We start from the raw sequence: 26,293 nt of genomic DNA, 5'->3' as shown, positions 1-26,293 counted from the left end.
TTATGAAAATGAAGCATAACAATTTCAACCACAGTAATCATTAAAAGTACAAGTTTAAAAAAAAGAGAGACAAAGAATGTAACAAATGGATGGCTGCAATATTTTGTGTATACAATTGCTCTAAAATTTGTTTAAATTATACACATGGAAACCATTTTTAAACCTAAAAATTTTATGGCACTGTTACGCAAGACTGAAATGAATGATTTAAGTCTTGCTCTGCAGTAAATCATGGATATAATTAGCAAATGGCATACTGCACAAGTAATTTATCATTATTTGGAGGGCACCATTCCAGAAGGATTCAAAGATCTGCAGACCTACTGCATTGTTTCTAAATAAAGAACTATAAATACAGATTCTATAAAATGTTAATATCATTACACTACATTATGATTGCAGCATGTAAGGACATATAGTTAAAATAAAAAGTAGTCAATAAAATAAAAAAGAAATCCAGTAATAAAAAAGTACAAAATATACTTAGTTTCTGTATTTCAAATTAGCATTATCTACTGTTTTTTGCAGTCCTTTAAATTTGTACTAATGGCATTTCCAATGCTCAAGTAGTAAAACGTGTAATGTACCTACCATAAGCGCTTTTCTAGGATTAGCTTGAGTAGAGTTTTAAAAGATGTAAGATGATTTTCATGAATTAAATATATATGAGTCCCACACTAAACTTTTATTGTTCTTCCTATACTTTAAAAGAGGTAGAAGATATTACACATATAATACGTATTCACATACAATCATAAAGACACATCCAAAAAGAATGTACATGTAAGCAAATGTACATCAAAATTTTTGCAGAGCACTTGATAGCAATGCAGAGTTCCTTTTAAAGGAAGAAGTACAGAAATCCTCTCTACAAGCGACAAGAATCTGAAAGACCTGTGGGCTGCCAGTATTGGCAATTATTTCTATGAGGGAGCTCAACATGAAGAAGAAACTGTTTTCTCTACGCACCTTTTTTTCCTAAGTGATCCAAAAGACAAAGGCAAGTCTTCTCCAAATGACATAATGGAAAAATTTGTTTTGAAAACTTCCTCCACGGTAAAAGAGCTATGTATTATTATGTAGTTCACCAAACCAGCTAGGAAGTTACCCATTTTCAGACAACCTCAAAATCTTCTTAAAACAAAACTGAAAGGCTTCCAAACTTTTGTTACTTGTTTAAGTTACAGGCTCAATTGAAAGGCTGGTAAATACTTGGGAAGCTGCTCCTCTCACTGATCACAGGAATTTACTACCGAGATGTAACACCGGAACACTCAGATGACCGTACGGCGCTGCACGAGCAGGCTTACTGACCGTGAACAGTAGCTGGCTACAAGCTGCAATTCAGATGGGGCCGAAGTAAATCGCAAGCAGTGGAAATTCTAATTCCGTAATGTAATCCTAAAGCTAAAAGGTGAGACACGAGAGCTTTACATCAACCACATTAATCGACCTTTTTAGAGGAGAAAAGTGCAGCACCTCAAACAAGAGGTGTTCAGCAGAGGAAGAGTTAGTAATTAGCATGGTTCACGCTTTAGGCCTGGGTCCACACAGCTTAACAGAAGAAATCAGATTTCAACATTTCAGTGCAACTTCTGAGTCTTCTACAATCACCTGATGAAGTTCTGGCATGCCACCAACAAGAAGTAGAAAGCAAACCGTTCCTACTGACATGCAAGAATCACTGAGATGGATCACATCTGTCTGGGCTTCCCTGGTCTCAGGTGAGAGTCTGTGTGCAGATGCACACCCATCACAGGCATTTGAGGGTAGGAACAAAGGGACAGAAGACCCTGGCTGTCTATTTGTTTGCATTTCTAACATTGGTGAAAATCAAGTATCAGATTTTACACGGTTACATGCTCTCACTGTTGAGTTCTCACTTCTCTTAACTGAAAAGCTCTTCCTCAGCATCCCCCATGCATTTACGGAAATCTTTAACACAATTGTATCGAGCACTTCCTTTTATTCTCATGATAGTTCAGTGTGTGTTTGCACTGCACATCAAGGGACACCATCAGAAAGTGTGTCCCAGTATTACAGGTGCTATGTCAACCGCCGGGTAACTACTTCTGCAGGGAGGAGGAGAAGTTTGCAGTATAGGCTGCACTGATGTTGCTGAAAACATGCAGCAGCTGTTCAAAGCAATAAGTATATGTAAAAATGGGGGTAAGTGAGTTAAAATACGCTAACTAGAGGAAATACTAGTAATATTTTGTACTTCTAAAGTACCTTCAGTCTAAAGCACTAAAGTTCTACGTCTAAAGTTCTAAGGCACAACAACATACTCTTATTCTGAATTGCTAAGCCTTGAAGTCATTACATTTTCTGCTCAAAGGCCTCTCCATTGAGTGAGCTTCCTTTCAGCAGAGGAGATCTGGACACAGCTCGCCACCAACGCCGTAAGTGTTGGACTGAAAGAAGACACTGACTGAGACAGTGTGATAAAAAAGTTCAAATCTCTCCTGGCCTTGGTACACTGCCTCTGTGGTGCTCCCACCTCTTGCATGGCTAGAAATGAGATCTAAAGCTGAAGGTCTGAAATTGGACTCAACATGTAGCAACACACTGTGCCACCTTTACAATACAGGACTAGCCAAAAAACATTGTTCAAAGGGAACTATTCAAAACCTCTCTCTCCTCCTTTAGATCCAAATATTGGCAGTGATTAGTTTACTTCAAAGCAATCTTAACTGCTGCTATTTTGAGGGCAGGCATTGGCAGGAGGGAGTAGGATGGAGTAAATAATCTTTGAATCTTTTAAATCTAGTGTGTCAGTATTTCTTAAATTCAGTAATGGTGCAGGTATTTAGATGCTGTTTTATCTGCTCAAATTAACAACCAGTTATGCCCTGTGTAAGTCCTTGTACAAATAACAGAGTTATAAAATGCTGTGGGAAAAAGCCCAACGTAACCTCAACCAAAACCAAAAACCAAGCCAGTTACAATGGAAAACCCAAAGGACCCCTAATTTCCAGGACTCTATCAGCAACTTCAGTAGTATATATCCAAAAAATACTACAAGGGACAAGAGAGGTAGGGTACGGTTCTTGTCAGAAGACAACCTGTTTGTATATCGTACTTTGAGGGAAGGTTTCACAGAATTCATCCTAGTGTAATGACTACCCTGGTAATATTGCCAAGAGCAGTTTCTGGATGACTTATTTAACACTTAATATCAGTTCACATGAATTAATGTTGCCATGTGGGAGTGAGGGAACATGACTTTTTCAAAATACTTTTTTGCATTTCATATCCAAGAGTCATTTTTCATTGTTCACAAAGGCAATGACCATCCTGATCTTGCTAATTCTCTGTCCCTGTTTGCATCCCTGAAAACCTTTTCACAATGGAATAGAAAGAGCAAATATTCCAGTGTGTACAATAAAAAAAAAAAAATCCTACCGAGAATAACTTATCTGGGCAACATAATCACAGTTCTGATCTATCTACCACTCTGCTTTACAAGACACAAGACATCTCACAAGAACGATTTTATATCAGGATACAGTAAAACAATAACAACTCAATGCTGCTTGTAAAATCTGCACAAAAGCTTGGTAGATAACTGGAAACAGCGATGTTGCCCAGTAGAAACAGGTCTGTATGTATAGTAGGTTGTATAAACAACACAGATGTATAATCTGTGCAAGCTACCACCAGTCCTGCTCAGAACGCAATCTGATCATACTAGTCACAGGAATTATTTGCTACGGGCTGTGCAAGGAGACCACAGCTATATTATAAATAGATTTACAGATTTTAAGGCCAGAAGGGACAATTATGATCATCTAGTCTGATCTGCTGTACAACATAGGCCAAAGACCCTCACATGATAATTCCTGCATCAAATCATAACTACAATTTGAAAGAAACACACTTGTTTTAATTTAAACATATTCCATTTCAACCACAGCAATGAAGAGGAATCCAGCATATCCCTAGGTAAATTGTTTGACTGGTTAAGTATTTTCACTAGTCAAAATGTGTTCCTCATTTCTAGCTTAAATTCATCCAGAGTCTGCTTACTACTACTAAACATTGCTACATTTTCCGCTGCTTTGATAAAATTTCAACTTGATATTATTCTTATACATTCCAAGCCTGTGTTTACATTCATAGCTGTTAGCCATCAACTCACAGCTCATATTCTGTTGCTTCTCTATCATAGTCCTAGGCCCAGTTCATCAACACCTCTAGTATTTGTTCCTTTACATTTTGCTGATTTAAAATTCCTATTGTTGAAAACAGTCCACTTGACTAAGTGACTAATCAGTGCCTCCCCATGATTTTTAGCACCTTACCATTTTTGTGCCATCGGTAAATCAACAGTGATTTTAACAACAGTGACTTTATATACTCTTCCAAATAATGATGAAATACCAAATAGATGGAGCTGAAAGCACTGCCACTTTATGTGCCACTTCATCTCCGTATACTGGGTTTTACTGGGGGGGGGGGCGGGGATTGTCACATAGAACAAGTTACTTTCATAAGCCTTGAGAGAAAGTGAGAAACTTGATAAAACTTACTTTCATAAAATAAAATTGAATTATCTATACTACCAATTCTTAATTAGTTAACAAATTCATTCTGTAATTTTACCCAAAACTTATGTCAGGGTAGCCCATTTATAATTTCAAGTTCCTAATATTCTTTCTTTTTGGAAATACTAAAATAGCTAGAACTTTTTTACTCCTACAAGTGCTCTGGAACTTGATCCGTGTTCCAAGACTTGTTTTTTTAAATGAACTTTAATGATTTGGAGAGCTCTTCAGCCAGGGTTTTAAAGACTTTTTAAGTTATACAGTCTCATTCATCCTAAAAAATATTAAAATGTAGTGGGTTACAGCATAACAGACTCATTACTTAATGGCAGAACTGTATAATTGGAAAATACTTACAAAAAACATCATCTTCTTTCAGAGAACAGAGCAGAAGAGTCTTTAGTCTTTACAGTGGTTGATAATTTTTTATCCATTCTTGTCCAGTATTATCAAGATAACAGTTGTTAACCTGCCAGATCTACAGAACTTTACCCTGTTCTCCATAATCCTAATAGCCACATATATATTTTTAATATTACTTTTAGTTTCCCTTATCAAACATCCGTACTTCTTAAATATCTATTTATAACTAGTGCTGTGGGCTTCTTTATTCATTTTTCATACTCCTTAAAAATCTGTACTGCACCCTACACTCCACTTCCCCACTGAATGCCCCTCCTCCTTTTTAAATAAGATTTCTGAAGGAGTGAGTTTGTGCAGTATGCCCCTCTGCTCACAGGACAGTGCGGGCTGTGCCTCAGCGCAAGAGCCCCAGCACCTAACGCTTCGGCAGCCAGTGGTGGGGTTTGGCAACCACTCGGGGACAATGTGACTTGCAATTTGATCCTATAAGTTTCTAACCAAGCTACAGTTGTCTGTCATGCAAAGCAAATGAAATCCAACATCTTATAATTCCAGAGAATACTGCTTAATGAAAACATTGAAAACATTTCCCAACATTTTTTATTTTACCATTGAAACAGTTATTGATAACCTATTTTATCCATTGTGCAGTAGATATTTTAGAAATGAATTGCTGTATGGTTTAATTAGTTCATTATTATGCCTATTCTTACACGGTAATTTCTTTTATAATTCTAATCATTCACTTCACACTTTTTAAACCAAATGGAATATCAAAGGTTCTGTAGGATTATTTTTGGATCCTGCACATGTTTCACCACACAATTAATCTGTTTGTCAGAAATACTAGTTAACTACTTCTCTTTACTACTTTCTTTTACTAGTGATTTTTCTCTAAGATGAAACTGCCCCTACCCTGTAAAAGGACAGACTTTTAATGCTTTTGACTCAGTTTATTAAAGATTTTTCAATTGTGCACTAGTTATTACAATAAAGTATTTTAATTTTTATAAAGTTTTATAATTGAATATTTCCCTTTATTTATATCTCATCTGCAATATTTATTTAGTCTTTTTACACGTCTTTACTTAGTTAAAACGCAGAGAGATAAATATGGTTGTTCCTTTGCAGGGAAGATTCAGTACATTAATATAAACTGCACACTAATTCCCCCAAAGCATATATATATGTAGTAAACCTGAAGACTTTTTACACAGCTGCTTATTGCTAAACAGTGCCTTGTCCAGAAGGGGACAATCTGTGTCTCTAATTGCTGTCACTGAAGCTGAGATTCATTATGTGACTTTCCCATTAAAATGTGAGCATTAATTTGTATAATGAAATATCACCCACTGCAGTGTTCATTAGCCATGCCCTACTGTATACTGCACATTGTTAGCTACCTAGAAACTGTAGTTAATTTCACTAATGGATATTTCCCTACTTAGTGTTTGGTAGGAAATTTATACTGTAACATTACCTCTTAAACTTTTAAGGAAATTTAAATTCAATCAATTATTTTCAACAAAAGTTTGGGATGTCATTAAGACGGGAGAAAAGGCATGCTGTACAATGTTAAGGATGGGAAATCTGGAGAAATCTAGAGAAATGAAAAGTCCTTTTAGTTCATCTTAGAAATGTAAGAATAAAGAATGTTCAATACCAAAATTGTCTCCTCTTGGAGCACACATACCCATTTTCCTTAATTATTCATATTGCTCATCCCACTACAAGCGCCTTCAGAGAATGGCAACAGGCAGTCTTTTTTTAGGAAGAAAATGTGAATTGAATTCATTTAAAACAGCACCATTTTTACTGTATTTCATCAGTTCATCTAAGCAAGTTTTAAAATCGGCTAGTCACATTTCCAAGGGAAAATGCAGCAACGCTGTCAATGTATATAATACATCTAATACACGTGAGATGTACATCATACGTATCGTAACGTACTCTCAGTCAACGGACGCAGCCCTGCCAAGTTTTTTCTTCCTACCCCTCTCTTAGGTTTCTTCTGTTTAGCACAACCCAAACCTTCTTCAGGGCTCTACTTTGCTCATGCACATTATTCTTTTTTCACCTAATGAGCACACAAACCCAAACTGGTCTAATCTGCAGTAGCTTCTGAATGCTAACGCAAGGTGCAAAGAGAGCTCATCTGAAACCAGCCCCTACATAATGTGTCTCCTGTCAAAGGCAGACCATAAGAAATCTTAACGTTTTACACTCAACAGTTTCTGTGCAGTCCAAAGGCCTAGGCATGTAAAGTAAAAAACACACCCATTTATTTGATTTCAGTGGGAACTGAGAGTGCTCAAGAGCATAAAGGTGCTCAGTTCCTTGGAGCTGAGAATAAGGAATGAAGGAACCTTAAATTACTGCCCCCAGGGGGGAAAAATGTAAACTCTGGAATCATCTGCATATGGCACATATGGGTCTGAGATACTGAGGTGGCTTTCTTTTTCACAAACTCCGAGCATTTCCAAGCCTTCTGTGTTATAACTGTCTCCTACGTATTGTGTATTATTTTAGGATTGCTGATTTTAGCTGAATCACAAAGTGGCCAGTGCATCCACATGTCTCCTATGCACTACCAGTGCATATACATGCTTTGCCCTTGTTTCTGCATCTCTTCACACAGTGAGTTTGCGTGGGTTGCAGTAGGTAGCTTTGAAGAAGCAGGACCATAAAGCCCACCTGTACTCACTGGTCAACATAGAGTCATCTAAGAGGGCTACAAGAGTTCTGTCTGTCCTCTCTAAGCCCCAAGGCTCTGGAGTATTTTGACCTGAAAGTCCTTCCTCTCTTCTCTCGGGGTTGTACTAAGGAACCGTCTCGTCCTCCAACTGTTTTTAGAGCAAGGAAGAGGAGAAACCGATTTCACATAATTATGGCCTTTTCTTCTTATCATATGGGAACAATCAGAAATCATATCTTACTATCTTCCCCTTAAAGCTCTTCCTGGATGAATATCATTGAATTAGATAAGAAGAAAAAGCCTCTACAGTAGTGTGTTGGAACTCAACTGAGTGTGCTAAATAAAACCTTGATTTTTTTTTTCTTTCAGACGCTTATTATATAATAGCAAACTACACAGAAACTGAGACTCAGTGTGGAGAAAGTTGCAACCATGAAACATCCAAGGGAAAAAAGCAGCAACTCAAGCCAATTCTTCTAAAACAGAGCACAGCTTCCTCCTCTCGCAGAGGATTGAATGGCTCTTCTAGCTTTTTTGGGCCAACTGCCACAGAAGCACCTCCTGGCCGGATCAGACGCTGGGCCTTGTCTTGGCATGCATACCAAACCAACCTACTCGCGTGCCTCCAAACACACAGATGTTCGAAGGAACCTGACTTCTGCTGAACTGCTTGAGCTCATCTCTAACAAACAGGTGCTGTGAGAACAAGAACAGTAATTGAGTTAATGTAGTGGAGAAACACAGTAAAGTGTTTTTTATCAGTCACTTATATGATCCAGGCATATAATAAAGACAGAGTGTGACATAAAAGGCAGGAAACTGTCCCTGATAAGTATGAACTAACCAGTATTTGTTTAATAACTGGTATCTATTATATCATTTCCATTTACTGCAAAGCAACTTAATTCTTATTTAATAACTCTAATAATCTGCCAATTTACATTTTTATAATATTTATTAGGATTATTTCCAACATGTAAAACATTGCTCCATTTAAACATACTGTTGTCATTATTTACAAATACTTTGTTCTCAACCTAATGGAAATTGATTTTTATCTATTTTAAAATTATAATGATTTTAAAATATATTGCAAATGCTGTTTCAACAGTCTGCATGATGTTTTGTTGGGCTTTTTTTTGTTATTTTACACATGGTTTATTTTTTCTTGTTTTAATTTTATTTAGTCAGTTTTAATATGCAAGTTGTATGGAATATTTCCATTGCAACTAATTTACTTTCCATTAGTTCTAAGCCACAAATACCGAATGTGTAATCACTGCCATCTTTAAAACAAGAACAAAATGGTCACTATATAAAAAAGCAAAAGGGAGAGACGGGTATCCTCAGGTTATTTGAAAGAATTTTTCTTCGCATCTCCCTTAGTGAAAATGTCTAATTGTTTAAAACTTACAGTTACAAGATTATTTTCCAATGAAATAACTACCATTTACTTTTAATACATTAGAGATCACACAAGTAGGGTTTTCACTGTGTTTCTTCTTTTTTTTTCCCCCAAAGTCCAACACACGGAAAAGAATAGTCCTGCCCTAAACGGTTCGTAATCCAGCAGACAACTACAACAACTACACTGGGGTGCCAAATTTTAAAATTCAGATCAAACCAGTGCAGTATACTCCTACTCCACAATTCAAAGAAAGAAGAAAAATAGAGTGAAGAAACTTTCCTACCTCAACAATGAAATTTTTTTCTTTAAATAATTTTCAGCCTCATTTTCAATTTTTCAAAATCAGGCCTCACATTTGCCAACCCAACATTACGTATTACATCTGCGCTAGCACGTAGGAGAAACATGACTGCTGATTTTGGGAAGGGAGAAAAATGCTGCTTATCTGGTACTTCAGTGAAATAAAAATTAACAGTGAAGTTTTTCAAGAAGGAGGTACAACCGGGAAGTATTCTTCATGCAATTTACTTTACCTATCAATTAGAAAAACAGCAGTAAAGTCCTGAAATTCATTTAAAATGGTTTAAAAAGAAAATGACTCCACAATTACAGTGCCCACTATGTGCGTTTACAAAGAGAAATATCCTAAATCTCCAGGTTTGTACATTCTCCCAAAAGCCTTCTACGATACCTAAGGCTTGGAAGAAAACGTATTTGCCATATACAGAATTTCAACAGGACTTGAGGACATCAGCGTTGTATGTCATATTTTAATTATGGATAGAGTAAGTCGTCTTAAACATACACTGTGTCTCTACATGAACCTTACCATGCACGTACGTATATTTAAGCAAACAAGGTATTATAATTTAAATGGAGTGGTTATAGTTTACTAGTATTGAGAGCAGTCCACCCAATGAGTGACATACCAAAATAAAGTGAGAATCCAGACCAGTAGTAAGTCTCTGTAGGACAGAAATGCTGTGATTGTTATTACAATAGAACACTGTAAGTTTTAGCATGGTGCAAAACACGGTAAGTTTTACTACTTATGAGTACTAAGTCGTGTGAGTTCTATTGAAAAAAAAAGCAGATCCATGGAGCTGATGTATTCAAATGAACAGTGAGAGGTTAAAAATGAGCATGCTAAATGGAACAAAAATAGTAACTCTGAGAAAAACATACAGAATCCCTAAGCAGATGCTAAGGAAGGCCTTTGAAGCGGTTAGTATAACTAAGTCTGAAACCAATAGGCTTATGCCTACTGAAGGACAAGGGTAATTGAAGGAAACAGTGATGAAGCAGGGAAGGAGACAGAAATAACCTCAACTGGGAAAAGATGATTCTATTAAAGTGGTCTTTATCCAACAACACATTCCTTGTGCTTTTATTTAAGACTCTCATGTATCTTTCTCAAAAGACTTTCTCCAACTAATGAGTCCAAATCTACACGGGGAATTAAGGCTCCTAGCCACATATTAGGTTAACCCCCCCACCCCGGCATGTGTCAACAGTGCTCCGCTCACTTGTTTCCTCTCACCTGTATGTATTCTCAAGTGGACCTTTAAGTGATGTGATGTTCTGAAAGTTTTTCCACAATATGGGCAGTCTTTCATGGCAGAACCAAGGCTTCTGTCCCTCAGTAAAGCTGGCTGCTGGACTCCTACAGATCTCCCAGCTTCTTCTCCAATGTCTGCAACACAGAAACGTTCTCACATCACTTTGGCACGTCAGAAGTTGTTCTCAGTAGAACTGCTAACACAACACAAAGTTAAACATGCCAATACTACACCTGTCTACTTCATTCTTTAAATCTGACAGAATGCTGACAATTCATGTATTTTCTCGTTATTGTCTTAAATTATTTCATCTTTCCTATCATCATTTTAAGCAGCATATGGTACCTTTAGATTGAACTGAATTGTACAAGAAAAGAAACAGCTGTGTCAGCAGCTGGTTTGATTTCTTCTTTTGCTTAGTTCCTATTAATTTTTCCCCCAAAAGTTTTAGATTGTTGTTTTGTTGAATCGATTAAATTTATAAGTATTGTGAAAATCTGTATGATTTTAGAGGGAGAAAGTTTGCGTCAGTATATTGAACCTCCCAAAACAACAGAATTGCAGTGACGGGAGGGTCCAACAGCAATGGTGATGTTGACACACAAAGCTCATCAACTTCCTTCTGCAACATTTCAGCCCTGGAGTTACAACACCCAACCTAGCAAGTGACCTAATACCACGGGAAGGGCAATGAAAAAATTGGTCAGATGAGGGGGAATGCCTTCTCCCTCTCACCCGGAGCTCCTGGCTGTTGTCCTTCAGCATTCACAGCTACACTTACTCTTTGCATCGTAACGCAATGGGTGAGACTCCAGGACATCTCTTTGCTCTCCTGATATAAAGAAACAGTCATTCTCAGCTTGAAGAAGCTGCTGTTATCCAAGCAGGCCATGAACAAAATAACTTACAAAAGACTGACATAAAAATTGCAAAAATGTAGGGCATTTTTAAAAAGTCATTATTCAAACCACACAAGACTCATCTATCATCTTGTACTTAGACGGTCATGTAATATCACATTTATGTATCAATTCACGATTTCACCATAAAGTACCATGGCAAATGCTGAAATTCTGAACCAGATTTTACACTACTGGCACACCGCAGAGAGGCAATACACATGGACACATCATCACACCCCTATACAAAGCTGAGCTATCTGGGTTACACTGAGGTGGGGAGCATATAGTTAAAACCTGCATGCTAAGTCTTGATTATTTCAACCATGAACTACTGACTAAAAATGTTCTGTCTTTACCCACTTGGTATGTAACTAAAGCTGTCAGGAAACATAGCGCAGTTTACACAGCATTGCCTTTTAAATGGAAGTGACGGGACACAAGAAAGACTTAAACATTTAGCTCTAATAAAAACTACTCACACAGTAGCAAAGACCCAAATACCACGTTTCTGGAAAAGGTAACACTAACAGGCACTTCATTATTTCTTATAAAATGGCCCCTCTAAAATATTTTGCTTAAAGCTGAAAGAAGGGTGTGATGGAGGGACAAAAAATATATATACCTATATATGTATGTTAAAATGCTTATCTTAGTCCTGTATGTAATCAAGCTATTGCTAGTTTTCAGAAGGCAAAATCTGATATTTTTCACATCACATTCTTGTTTAACATTTTCTGATTGTTCCTAGACTGCAGAGTTAAAGCACAATGTTTAACGTAGAAAGCTAGTAACCGTCGTTTTGAATTATTCACAAGGTTGTAAAGTAACATACTGCAGGAGTTTATTTTGTCTTTAGGAGTCCAGAAAAACATATATAGGTGCTAGCCTATAATTCCAATCTCCCTAAAGAGTTTAGATTTTCCCCTTTTTTTCTCCTCAAAAGTTGTATATAACCATGTCTTAAACTGCTTTGGGAAAAAATGAATTCCCGAGTGCAAAAAGATTTTTCTGAAGTGCAAAATACAGAATGCATGATGATAAACTGCAGGATTTTATTTCAGTTTTCAATAAATACTATATGAGCATTATAGATAAATATATAGATAAAGCTAACAAGCCACTCAGGAGGAATTTACCGAATAAGTCTACTAGTTATGTTTTGCTATATGTCACTCTAAATGATGGCCTGTTATCCATTTGCCTTTTATCTTTCTATCTAGAATATGTGTGGCCCAATAAAAAGAATAAATTTGTAAGATAAACAGCTCACTTTGCAGATTTAAGAGTCTAATTTTCACTTTACACAAAATTGAATTTTTTCAAGGCAGCAAGACGATAGAGTTTACTCTAGCGCTAATCCCTCTGAAAAAGCAAACTGAAAACAACAATGAAGCAAAGAAAGATGTGGGTGGTCTGAAGAGTTTTCTTTTAGATTTAAGTAGACATACAGTAGGTAGCTCCAAAGGCTTTGCTCCAACAGGGGCCTTACCTTGAAGAATTTCTCTTCCCACAGTGAAAGCATTCCTAAGACTTTAAAGCTGGGCTGAGGGGTTTTCTTTTGAATTCCTCTGCCTACAAAGCCCACCGAAGCGCTGGAGGCCATGACTACCTGAATGAGCAGCTTTACATCTAAGTTCTTTTATTGCAAACAATGAAAAGATACGTTCAAGGCTGCCGACTGTCCCCATCAAACGCTACCCCAACTTCTTACTAGGGCCTCATTTCGGCAAACTGTAGCTATTTGTCAAGGCACTTAAGTTTAAAATGTGCTTAACTTTAAAAGACATTTAAGTCTCACTGACTCTGCTACCAAGTTTTTTTTAATACGGAGTCTCTTAAAGCAATCTATGGAAAGTGAAGGAGGAAAAAAGTGACACAGAAAAAGAAGAGATTAGCAAGGAAGAAGTTAAGCAGCAAACTGATGAATACAGACTATGCCAACAACTGCGTATGGGGGGAATGAAAAATCTTCAGCTCTACCAATAACCATGTATTCTACACTTCCGACGTCCCCTCTCTCCTGCTATTGTCACCCCCTTCCTAGGTTGAGACTCTCAATTCTGTTAAATTGTGCAAAACTGTAGTAATGTTTTACAGACCTGCAGAACTAGGATTAGCCCCAGCAAATTAATTTAATTTCTGATTTACTCAGGATTTGAGCTATGGCTTTTGGGCTGCTCAATTCCGAGGATAAAAGATCAGGAAGGAAAGAGAACAGTTATTTATCTTTCAGCCATTGTGGTTCACTGAGCTATGTGGTCTACATGATGTGCACTTGATGCACGTGAGATTGGACTGCTTTTTTTACTATCTACTTCCATTACAGGCAGGTCTACGTCCTGAATGTCTTCCTGCCCATCCCTACCTTTCCTGATTCGAGTGCAGGAAATAACAGAACAGCATATAAAATATTGTATAGTTGTACATGCTAGATGTAAGTCTTCCAAGCCTTGTCTCTGAACTTACTTTCACTGAGCTTTCCTTTCCCTTTGAAAGCATCTGTTCACAGCAAAAGTCACAGGCAGAAGTGCAAAAAGCAACACTCAGTTCTGTATATGAAACCGGCCTTAGTGTCAGTATAAGGAGAAGGTAACAGCTGTGAGACCTCCAGCTGCTGCGTACGCTGTACCTGCTGGGCAGGCAGATACCGCCCCGTGGCACAGGACACGCAGGAATTCAGCCACGAAGCCGCTCCTCGGGTGGCGTGACAGGGACATCTCCTGTGTACCATGCCTCAGCTACACTTAATAACTGGCTGTGCGCACGTTCTCATGGGACAAATGCAAGGAAGGAAAGTCCACTTTAACATCCATATCAGAAGGTGGCAATTAGCTGCATAACCAAAGAGCCAATTTGACCAAAATGTGAGCAAATCTATTTGCCACACAGACTGAAATTAAAATGAAGCAATCCGTAAGATCAGTATTTGAAGGACTAGCCCTTCTCCAGGCAGATGCCCCCTTCTCAGGAGAGGAGGGACAAAGAGCCCACACCCCTTGCCTAGCCTGGAGATGACCGGTGCCGTGCTGCAGGCTGCTTTCACGTGCCCGCAGTACCTGGAGTGGAGATTTCCACAGAACCAGTTAATCCCGATAAACGGTTTTGAGCCAGGAACACTTCTACAGTAGCAGGTTAAAAGAAACTGAGAAACACACCAGTGAATCGTTTTTCACAGCAGGTAGCTTAACTAGATACCAGAAATGATCGACCCAGAAATGAGTCGCTGCCACGGCTGGCAGTACCCTCAGCACACGGGTAGGGACACTACAGAAGCACAACGCCAACTTCAGTGGATATTTCTAGAAAACGAAGACAAACTTGGCTGGATAGTGCATCGGTGTACTCAAAGCAGACGCTATCTAGGCAGTCACGTGAAGAACAAAAGAAAAATAATTATTTGAAATTCCCGTATACATTCTGTACAACTGGTCTACCTGTCTGGGATGAGTACAAACGATTGGAAAAGGACTGGTGGCTTTTCTAAAAAGAAATCTGTTTTCAGTTGGTTAGGTAGCAGCACCGGCTTCAGTCATGTTAGCAACCAAATTTTCAAAGGAGCCGTCTACATACATGTCCCGTAAATTTTACAGGAGTATTTATTCGCTGCGTGTATGTGAAAGCGCAGGGATTCACAAAGAGGTACTTTCATGTTCAAAGGAGCTAAATTGCAGTCCTCATGCAGACTAAATTATCAGTGAAGTCAGTTGGAATTTGTCGACACAAGGATTGCCAAATTAGCCAAAAACGGGCAATCATATGGAAAAGGTAATCAACTCACAAAATAGGTAATCACACTTACAAGTATGTGTTTGCTCTTGCACATTTTTCAGACATTATTAAAGAAGCCTTTGAAAATGTGGCCAAAAGCCTTTAAAGCTGCATATGATCCTAGATTTTCATATATTTCTGAAATTCAAAATATTTGTAGTTCTTTAGAACTGCCTGTACAAGTTAATGAAATATGGTGCAATGAGAAGTGGTAGTGACCACCGTTATTTTTTGATCATCTATAAACCACCCAGAGTGGCCCATCCTGTGGCAGGAAAAATTATACTCTGAATCTAATGTCAAGAAGAGAGTTAGAAGATATTCAGTGTGTTAATCCTGTCCCTGCCGCCACCTTTATGCAAGGATGCCTGGACTCGGCCACCTCATTGCATGGGAAACACTATAGGATATGCAAAATTTCTGGGAAAACATAGTTTACCTTTCTTGCCTATTCCTTGGAGAAAGTTTTAATAATACTGAAAATAGAGAAAAATAGGAGTATAATTAGGGATATAATTAACCATATTTTTCTAGCTACCTGAAGTAGCTCCAATTAGTATGCTTCGATGTAAATGAGGGCAGAATCTGGCCCAGTGCTCATAATTTGAAATTAGAATCCTATTAGCAGATGCCACTACGCTTTTCTGCTAGTGAAGTTCATGGCTTAAAATGAAAAAAGTCTAATATTACTAAATATTACAGTTATATTTTAGGCCTCCGGAAAGAGTTACTAATGTCTTAGGTCAGGAACAACTTGCTGTCTCCATTGTTTCATCAAGGATTTAGGTTTTATAATGACCATATATGGGAATCTTAAACTGTTAGGCATTAATATGGATTGGCAGAGAATTTGTTTAAACAGAGAGCTATTTTAGAAGAGAATTGGAAAGGAGGCCTACTAGTGAGAAAGCAGCATTCACATTGTTTGTATTATTAGAAATAAAGATTATACCGAAGGTTCCACTGGTAAATAAAAAGATACGGCTTCTGACATCAGACTTCCCACTTGGCACCCTGAACCACATAGGCAAAGACAAGGCACAAGCTGCCCTGCCTTTGCTACCGATTAGGGCATTGGCAGATTTAAATTTAAAATACAATCTAAATTAAACGGGAGTAAAAGGCTCACAACCATTTATAAAAGGTAAGGCTTGTAACATTTAGAAGGGGGCAAATGGCAGTCGTAGCCGATACGCCGGGCTGCAGGGGAGCTCTCAGGCATTATTTCAAGCAAAAGGGGAGCCCAAATATTCTAAGCAATTCCTCAGTAACCGGTACATACACCTTAAGCCCACACCTGCAGCATATGACACACTTGAAGACTTGTGGTTTTCACACCCCATGGGTGCAAAACACTTTGCACGACGATACTGCATACATGCGCATTTTGGTTATATCTTAATACTTCTCACTGTGGTACACATGCTGAGAAACATGTAAAAGGCTGTATATACAGCACAAAGAGACATCAATAGACACTCAACCAAAATTAAGCTTTTGTTTATCACAGAATGTTTCTTATCCTCTTTTTTCATTTTAATCAAATCCCCTACAGAGTTTTTGTTTTGGAGTTCTTAGCAGTCTTACTTTTCAAATTGTTCTAAATCTTTAAAACCTTTTAAGATAATCAAAGTTCAAACACAGTTTCTGAGTGCATCGTTTTAGCTGCCTGATTTGTTTGAAGAATTGTTGTGACCAAAAGACACGGAAAATCAGATGTAGTACTTAAAAAACAGGGTTGTTTACTTGCCATTAACTTACAGAGCTCAGTTTGGCCTGAGAATTAAGCATATTGAAAAAATGATTCTTAGGAGAGAACGTTTTTTGCATGAGACCTTTTTAACTGTATCTTTTTTTAAAAAAAAAGAAGACATCTTAAGCACCTTACAATATCTTTCATTTAACAGTTGGCACAAGGAAACTCCCAGATGAACACTGGCCTGTGTCTTTCTCTTTAACCAGCTGAGTGATCCAAGCTTTTAATAAAGCTGTTCCAATTATTGTAAAAGTCATCTAGTACCTTATAGCCACAAATATTGACAGTTTATTGCACAACGCATTCATGACATTTGAAGGTCACATCATACATAATACATACACTTTTATAAAAGTGTCTGGAACAAAGAGATACATGATCAGCAATTACATCTTACCATTTGAGGCTATGATTTTATACTTATTTAAAATGAAATACTGTATGAAATGCAAATTGTTAACAAAACACAAAATAGTTTATTTTCTGTATTTATTGTTTTATTAATTAGTGATACTCAGTTCAGTTGTACAGAATCAATGAAATGCAGTCCATGCCCCAAGAAGATTACAGTTAAATATTATTATTCTGCAAACCATCACAGATATTCTTAGTTCAGCATGGGAAGAAAGCAAGCTTAAAACTTTAATTTCGTTACTGTATACTTCTCCAGCCCTACTGAATTCAATGAAATGTCAACATTTAAATTTGAAGCAGGGCCTTAGTATATTATTGAAATATTATTTTTTATAAAATGGAATCAAAATGAAACTGAAAAGAGTGCTGAGTAATTGTTTTTAATATATGCACATGCGGGCATTCATTCAAACTTTGTCATTCTCTTCTAATGTTCATGATTTTTAAGCCATTCTAAAATCACACACACTCACACACACACACAAATGGTATAAATAAAAGGTGTAAGTTGCAATTTATGCAGTGAGACCTCTGCACGGTCCTTCAATGAAATCAACAGACATCAGGAATACACAGAGCATGGCCGTAAGAGTGCTTGGTTTTGGCTAAATAGTCTTCACTTTTATGGCATCACCACCAGATCCTGGAACCTCTAGCTACCTAATGAGAGCTGAGCTTGCAGAATATGACCATGGATCACACGTCATTCCCTCTAACATAATTTTTGCTGGTTTGTTTCAAAATCCTGATCTTCTTTCCTAAGCCCTTCACATGCAAGATTCTTCCACCATTCAACTCCTTCACTGGCTTTTCAGTTCTGCTACTCCAAAATCATGGCTTTGAAATCCCACTTCCCTAATTTGACTGTATAGATCAAAGCACTCCAGATCCTAAATCACTGAGTATGGCAGATGAGGTTCATGAAATTCCACTAGACTTGTATAATCTTTCCACAGGAAAAGTCGATGCATTAGAAGAGGATGGACTTTGTCATTTATCAGAACAATGGGTCTATTTGCTATCTTGAATGCAGTATTAGTTGCTCTCAGTGATAAGCTTCTGCTTGTTCTTGGTTTCTTCAGAAGGGAACATCTAAGCTGTCAGAAGACCTTATTGTCCTTCTCTGTACAAAACATGTATCTTCACAAGCAAAGCAGATACTTACTCTTTGGATCAGCTATGCTGGGCTTAAATATGTACTCATGGACCTTTCCTTGGTATTTTGTCAATGTTCTTTGTCATCTATCTTCAAAATTTACCGTGACGTCCATTTATACTTCTGATAGCAATGTTAGCTCACAAACCTTGTGTATGACATACTTTCCATGGTTTTCTCCTTCTTTTCTTAAAACAAACTTAGAATATTCTGGATTGTTACCTCAATCTGTTGGCTCATGCCAACAGCAGCCTGTGATTCTCATGTAAGCCTGTCTCACCCAAACCCTTGACTCACCTATGTTAGCTTTGATCCTGTCACCTAAACTTGAAATGGGCACTTGATTACTGATCAGAGAGGACAAGGCCTTTCCACACTTCATACAGACTGTTTACTGCTTTTGGAGAAAATTCCAGTGGGGAATCTAAGCAGAGAAGCTATCCAACTGGACCACCTTTTGGATTTGTATGTGTTATTTGTAGGCAGGTGTTCAGGTACCAGATGGTCTTGAAGCCCATACTACTCAGGTTATAGCAGCCTCTACATGCTGTCTGCTTCATATTCCCATCTCTGAGATTTGCAGAGTGGCTACATGGAGCTTGATAAACACTTTTACCTAGCATTGCTCTCCTGATGCCAAGGCTAGATCAGATATCCAATTTGGGAGAGTTGCCTTACAGTCCCTCTTTAATTAAGTACTCCTGATCTCCCACTCCTGGGATGGATTGCTACTGCTGATTAAGCTCCAGAAGCAAGGATCTGTGGAGGCAATTTCATAAGGGAGAAAACGAAGTTGCTAGCTAATCAACTAAAATAACCACTAACTGGACTTCTGTGAATGAATATATTGCCTTCTTGCTTCCACACTTACCCTGCTTCTTCCACATGTTAGCATCTCTCCATACCTATGAACCAAACAGGTAAGGTGTACTTCATTATGACCTCTATCTTGCTCCTGAACTACACGTTAGACCAACAGAACCATGTGGTACAGTGTACAGGCTACACTGTACCAAAGAAAATCCAAGGTGGTGTCAATAAACTGTAGGAAAAATAGTGAATCTGGGTGGAAGAGAGTGGTATTGAACCTATTTTCTTTAGGTTCTTCTCATGTGCCCAACAACACAGACTGTGAGATTTTCAAAGGCGCAGATTAACACCCAACTGCATACAGTTTTCAAAATCCATTAGTATCTCTTAAAACCTTTTGAGTAGTTGTATGGAAATATTTAATAACCACAGTGGCCAAGTTTCACGCTGCGTTGCTGGTCTTAAACAAATCCAAAACACAAACAAATGATTTTTTCCAATCAGAACCACAGACTTGCCTAAATTGCAAGTAGGTCTTAGGGCATCAGGTATCACTAGAGAAGTTTTTGCACAATATTGTTTAAGAAAACCCCTTTTCATTATTATTTTCTCATCATAGGGTGGCAAAATCAGCATAGAAATGCTGGTAGCATGACAATAGATTTTATAAAAATTCATTCTAATATAGAAAAATGTAAACTATTTAAAATGTCACAGGAACATCTTTCTGTAGGTGCCAGTAAGACAGAAACCAACAATAGAATCAGTCATACAAGAACAACTGTACAGGTAGCTAAATTCTTAATTTCCCCCTCAACAAAATGAGAAAGAATTAAAGACTGTCATTCCATTTACAGATTACTGATTACAGAGGTGCTGACAGAGTCTCCAAAAAGTGAGTAACATCACGGTGTGTATTACATTTGGACAGACTGTGATAGTATAGACCTTTCCAGTATCTGTATTTTCTTATTTTTTACTTTCCAGTGCTGCCTTCAAACTTAATGACTGCTTTGAGCTAGTACAAATACCTCTGTAAATAATTTTTCTCCCATTTAACTTCTTTGGTACATGCCACTTAAGTATAATTTCCAACTTCTTTCCTCATTTCACAAAAAATGAGCTGTACTTGAAGAAATACTTATGAGCAACTCCGAACTGTTGAATCTATTTTACTAGCACCCTTTTCCTATAAATAAAATATGCTAATTGCAAAAGTTTTGCTATAATGGAAAAATATTGATTAAATTCATTACTTCTAATCTTGAGAAGGGATCCTTTAACTGTTTGGGTTTTTTTTTTTCCTCATTGGTTTAACAGTGTATCATGGGCATACTGAGACCATGAAGTCTTTAAACATGATATCATATGAATGGGATCATTACTTTTTTTATATTAATGATGTATCTCAAAAAGTACATTACTAGGTCAACCTGTATCCATGTTTTGTAAGATAGCATTAAAGTACACTGATACTGTAACATGCTATTTGTGGACTATAAAAATATTAAATGCTGCATATGGAGCTGATATATCAACAATCCGCTTTTTCCCTTTTCTACTAGGAAAATATAAAATTTCTTATCTGAACTCTCCTGGTAAAAAAAGAAAAAAAAATACTATTTTGAACACTCTCCTCTGATTTAGCTGAGCTTGTGGCAATAACTGGTTTAGGCATAGCATTCAGTATGCTGGAATGATCCTGAAACTAATTTTGCATGTGTTGGAGTTGGACTGTGGCCACGCACGTCAGTATGCTGGAACAGAGTTATCTAAATCCTGAGCCTTATTTTACATGTGCTGGTGTTGGACTGTGGCCCTGCAATCTTTTAGGTCTCCATCTGTAGCTATCAAAGCCAGGGTGTGCCCAGCCACCCGCTACTGCTCACTGCTTTCCTTCCACAGGAAAGCTACAGGCTCGCAACCACCCTTCCACACACCGGTGTGGCTGGGAGCTCTTCAGAGTCCTGGCCGGTCTCATCAACCTTCCTCTAAAGCCTCTTTGCTGCCATGGCTGGCCCTTTTGCAGCTCATCACGCTTCTTACATCACTATAATCCTAGATAGTTATCAAGTCCCACATCAGTGACAAGAAATATCAACCTCTTTGACAGATATTCCCTTGCATTCAGTGAGTTAATTCCTCTTTCAATACCAGGTAAAACAGCCCACTAATTTTTAAGCAACCTATGGAGACTACAGCTCCCAGGCTGATGGAAGGCCCCTCTGAGTTTCCTAGCCTGAAAGTGCTTTCCCGGCGACCATCGGCCAAAATGATTTGAAGTCAAGATGGTCTAGTGAGAAGCCAGCAGTTGTTTTCTTCTGGGGAAGAGGACGAGAAAAGATCAGGCACTCGGAAGCCATGTTCCTCCAAAAATACAAGAAACACTGGCTGTACAAAATCTGGAATACCAACACAGAGGTAGTAATGGGGACTCAGCAAAGCAAAAGTAGTTGTACAAAGTATTTATCATCACTCTAAGGAGAACTGGTAGCCTGGAGGGACGTACAGGCGGATGGTAACACCGTACAAAGTTTTTGCAAGCCTCCTCCCACTTGTTTACAGTTCCTCCATATTAATACACTAGCAAATACATATTTTAACCCACCAGGATCATCTATAAAATTAGGAGATAATCTGGACTAAATTATTTGCTAGAACATTTCTCTACCTGAAATTAACATTTTGTCTCTATGGAGCCTACCAAAGTGAGGACACAACTTCATGGTAAGGTCAAAATTAGACACTCGAATGAAGATTGGGCATTCTTCTGTCACTGGACAGACACAAGTTAGCTTACTGGCTGCCTCAGAGACAGAGGAAGACTTATTTTAGAAGGAAGGCTGTTCCATCTCTTAACTTATTAGCAATGCACTTTCTTCAAACTCCAGCGGTAAAAGAAATTCAAAACCCAGGTAGTCTGCATGCATGGAAGCACCTTTTGTTTAATAAATAATTCAACCATGTATTCCTTAATTTAAAAATGGTCTGACTGAACAGTCAACAGAGTGAACTAAAGTTGGCAAAATACAGCATAGAAAAATTAAGAAGTGTATTCAAGGCCGTATTCATTTGCTTTACTTCTCATATACAGGAGAGACAGGCTGTGCTGAAGTTCTAGGTTTCTTCTTTTTCTTTTTTAAATAATACACACAGAGTCACATGATGCGCACTTGATTTTGAAAGCTGCGGCACCCTCGAAAAAGTCTGTCTCTCTTTCTGTTACCAGCACAACAGCCACTGTCCTCTACCTCATGAACATGAGCAACCTGATCTACTTGAGGATGTCCCTGCTCATTGCAAAGGTTTGACTAGATGACCTTTAAAGGTCCCTTCCAACCCAAACTATTCTATGATTTTATGATTCTATGAATGTCATCAGAAAATCAGTCAAAATGTTCTCATGAGTTCCTCTGCCATGCCTGCGAGGGCCAGACTTAACTATCAACCATACCGGGAAACAAAAATTCTGTAAAACATTCTGGAAATATTCAGACCATCATCTGAATGATGCTCTCATATATTAAATAGTGCATGGGAAGATACAGGAAACACATCTGGCTGCAAAAATCTGCAGATAATGATGCAATGAAATCCATCCCAGAACTGAATTTTAACACACTATTGCAAATGCATACAAACATTTGGAATCAGTCAAGCGCTTTTGGTATTGACTGATCGTCTTGAAGACAGTCAAAAGCATATAGCACTATCTTAAGTATGCATTCATGGGCTCAGTTTCTGTAAAATTAAATTCTTAGCAGTAAGCAGCTAAGTATAAGAAGGAAAGAAGTGAACAGAGTCAATTCTTACACTTCGCCTTCAGCACCACAATGTTTAAAAGAATTTCTTCAATCTTAGAGCAGACAACAAGGAAAAAGTAATGCTGTGGCGAAACCTCCTTATTTCAGATTCCTGGAGATCCACCCCCTTCCCCCACACATCCCAAAGCAGCAGCAGGTACTTAATGCCTTCCTAACAAAGCACAACCTTTTAGTCTCCATTCTGCTGAGTGTTTGATTCCCATAACTGTGAATGGCTTTACAATGTTTTGCATCCTTTCTGAACCAATGACCACTCTGTAACATCACGCAACATCCACCAACATGAAATTACCAGCTTGATGATGCTCACGTGACATTAAATGCTGACAGAAGGAAATCTTATATCAGAAAGGTAAGATATGCAGGAAAGAAGTTCTTTACAGGGAAGGAGAATAGGGGAAATCTAACCCTTACACACTAATACTGCCTTTTAAAAAAGTGACTCAGCAATAACATATCTTTCAAAGTGGATATACTTATTTAAAATGCCTCTTCTCAGAGCCACCGGATGACAGGCATGAGTCACATTTGGAAGAGACAGAAGTTTCATAAGCACATCTTGAATAATTCCACAGCATATGGAGGAAGACCAGCTTTTCACCAAATTTTCACTATTCTGAACAGTAGTAAAATTACCTGCAGTATATAGGACGAAAACACTAACGAGACCAGATAAACACTTTGTACAGATAGGAAACTTTCAACACCTTGCTCTATTGTGACAAAACAGCCTATGAATCATATGTACAAAATAAATCTCTGAACCTGGCAAAATCTGAACAAATGCAGCAGGATAACTATAGGGATTGTTTAGACACAAACTCCTAGCCTGCAAGTCAGCGAGTCTTAAGGTTCTAATTCTGGCCAATTAGTAGCTTAAATTACACCACTATGCAATAAGTACCATCTCAGCAAACAGGCTAATTTCAACTCTGAGAACACAGGCTACTGCATTTGTGGAGACACATGTTTCCATGTCTTTTCGGGATGGTACTAGCGGGAGCCACTCCAATAGCCTGGCAAGCCCATGCAGAATTTGGTACATAACAAACTGGCTTGCACTCGATTACATTTGAAAGCTGTCTACAGTGGGACTGGCCAACCTAACAAAGTCATGTACGGGGTTGTGAAAAGGTGAACAGCAGTATAAACTGCTCATATGAAATGGAAATAATTTCAACAATTTTACTAGTACTGGTTCTTTTCTGGCTACAGATTCTGTGATATCTCACTACAGATACATGCCCAGTCACGGGGGTCGTACGTATTTGTTTCGAAAAAGGGATCCTGTTGAATGCTTGGCAGTGGAGCTTCCTGATAAATCCTGAAACATTTTAATACAGGGTGAACAACCAAAACTTGTCACTGCTTAACAGTCAGTAACTCTATACTACTACCATAGCAAGTTTTATCATAAAACTGCACAAGAGTACATTGTGAATTTAATATAAACGATGGGAAGGTGCAACTTAGGAAAGGCAGCTCAGATACCAGACGGGACGTTGATCGGTGTTGTAGATCAGCAGAACTGCATTCCAGAACAGAATCGCTGGATAGACCATGACCTGCAGTACTTCTCCGGTGAGTGCGGTTCACCAAACGACGTACTTCCTTCTATGTATTCCAGGGTTATTTTCAAATAATAGTTGTTTTAGTTATGTTGAATCAATGCTCATCTACTAAGATATTATTTGTTTTTTTTTAACAAACTCCTTTCTTCTTGGATACACTTTCACCACAGTTTTTTTGAAGTATGAGAGTAAACACACAGTCCCTATGATGGCAATTTCCATTCATAGTTTGACAACTAACTGTTGCAATGTCATGTGAAACTCCTGCCTCTTACCTTTCAATTTTTCTTTAGGGAAAAACAGAGCAGAAATATGTTCTGTCATCTATTTGAAAAGATGCAGATATAATCCACCTATGATGACTGCAATTTTTAGAATAAAGACTGTGATCCAAAACAGCATTATGATCTACATTTTAACCACAGCTATTACAATAAATGAAACCAAACTTAGTGATTCTCCACACATTTATCTTCATTCTGCTAATGCTCTGCAAGACTTCTGGCTGAGAATGCTTTACATCAGTAAGCATTACTGAAAATATTCCCCGAATAATACGCATCATAAGACCATAGTCAAAGCAGAACTATAGATAGGAGATGGTACGCATCCAGATCTTTCTTTGCTCTTCATCTATGGTGCACAAGTTGCTAGCCATCAAATGTTTTAAATATCTGCGGGTCTTCTGATGGCAGCCAGCCAGCAACGTAAGATCAGTTAGTAGTAGCTGACTTCAACATAATTGGCAAAACCATCGCCTCTGGCATTGTCAGGGACTTCGGTTGGCACGGTCATTTGAGGGAGCAATGGCAAACCAACCTTTCCCACCAGGACAGGGTGTAGTAGGGACATGGCTGAAGCACACTGACAGCACAGGAACTGATGGCAGTCACACTGGATTCCTCCAAGGGACCAACCTCTTCACATCCTCCTATGGAGGGTACTGTACTTCACCAACAATTTTAGCAATTTCAGTGAATCTGTCTGTGCTCTAACATGCGCAAAGGCACCTCAGCTTTCTCTCAAGAAAGATTTTCATGTGCTTGCACTACTAGGCCTTCACCTACACAAAAACAGAAGGAAGTTTTGCAGTAGCTCAAATGAAGAATTCTCTTACTACAGATTTGCTGCATTTTTAGTTACTTGAACTACTGGTTGACGGGGTCAAATGGGCAATCCGGTCACACTGAGGAGAAGAAACCTCTAAGGGTTATGTTTTTGTGTAAACTTGGAGACAACTCCTCAGCAATATTTTTCTGGGCTTTCCTTCTAATATTTGAGTTAGAATTTCATTGTTGTAGCAAAAAACTTTCAAAAGGGTTAAACAAGTTTGGTGTTAAAATCCCGTTACGTGTAGTTTGGGAACTGAACTGCCTTAGATTGCACTAAAAATCCTCCTGACCAGAACTTTTGATGTATTCTTTCAATTTATATTTGCACCATTCATTTCTTCAACTACAGTAATTTTTCTAGGTAATAATGGGACACCATCCCTCTTAGTATCTGCCACCGATGAAGTT

At 38.1% G+C, this 26,293-nt stretch overlaps 1 protein-coding gene across 1 annotated transcript in view; it reads right to left on the bottom strand.

The window, feature by feature from the left end:
- Positions 1 to 26,293, bottom strand: part of ZNF536 (zinc finger protein 536) — a gene marked incomplete at its 3' end in the record, with an annotated part of 187,580 nt that overhangs the window by 122,904 nt on the left and 38,383 nt on the right. Inside the window, exon 2 of the mRNA XM_082005497.1 lies at positions 10,554 to 10,706. Within this exon, the coding sequence (XP_081861623.1) occupies positions 10,554 to 10,706 (153 nt within the window). The remainder of the gene's footprint in view (positions 1 to 10,553; positions 10,707 to 26,293) is intronic.

This window comes from Phaethon aethereus (genome assembly GCF_964289735.1).
Source record: "Phaethon aethereus genome assembly, chromosome: 13".
Classification (NCBI taxonomy): domain Eukaryota; kingdom Metazoa; phylum Chordata; class Aves; order Phaethontiformes; family Phaethontidae; genus Phaethon; species Phaethon aethereus.
Note: the sequence above shows the minus strand (reverse complement) of the source record. Positions and strands in the feature narration are given on the sequence as shown.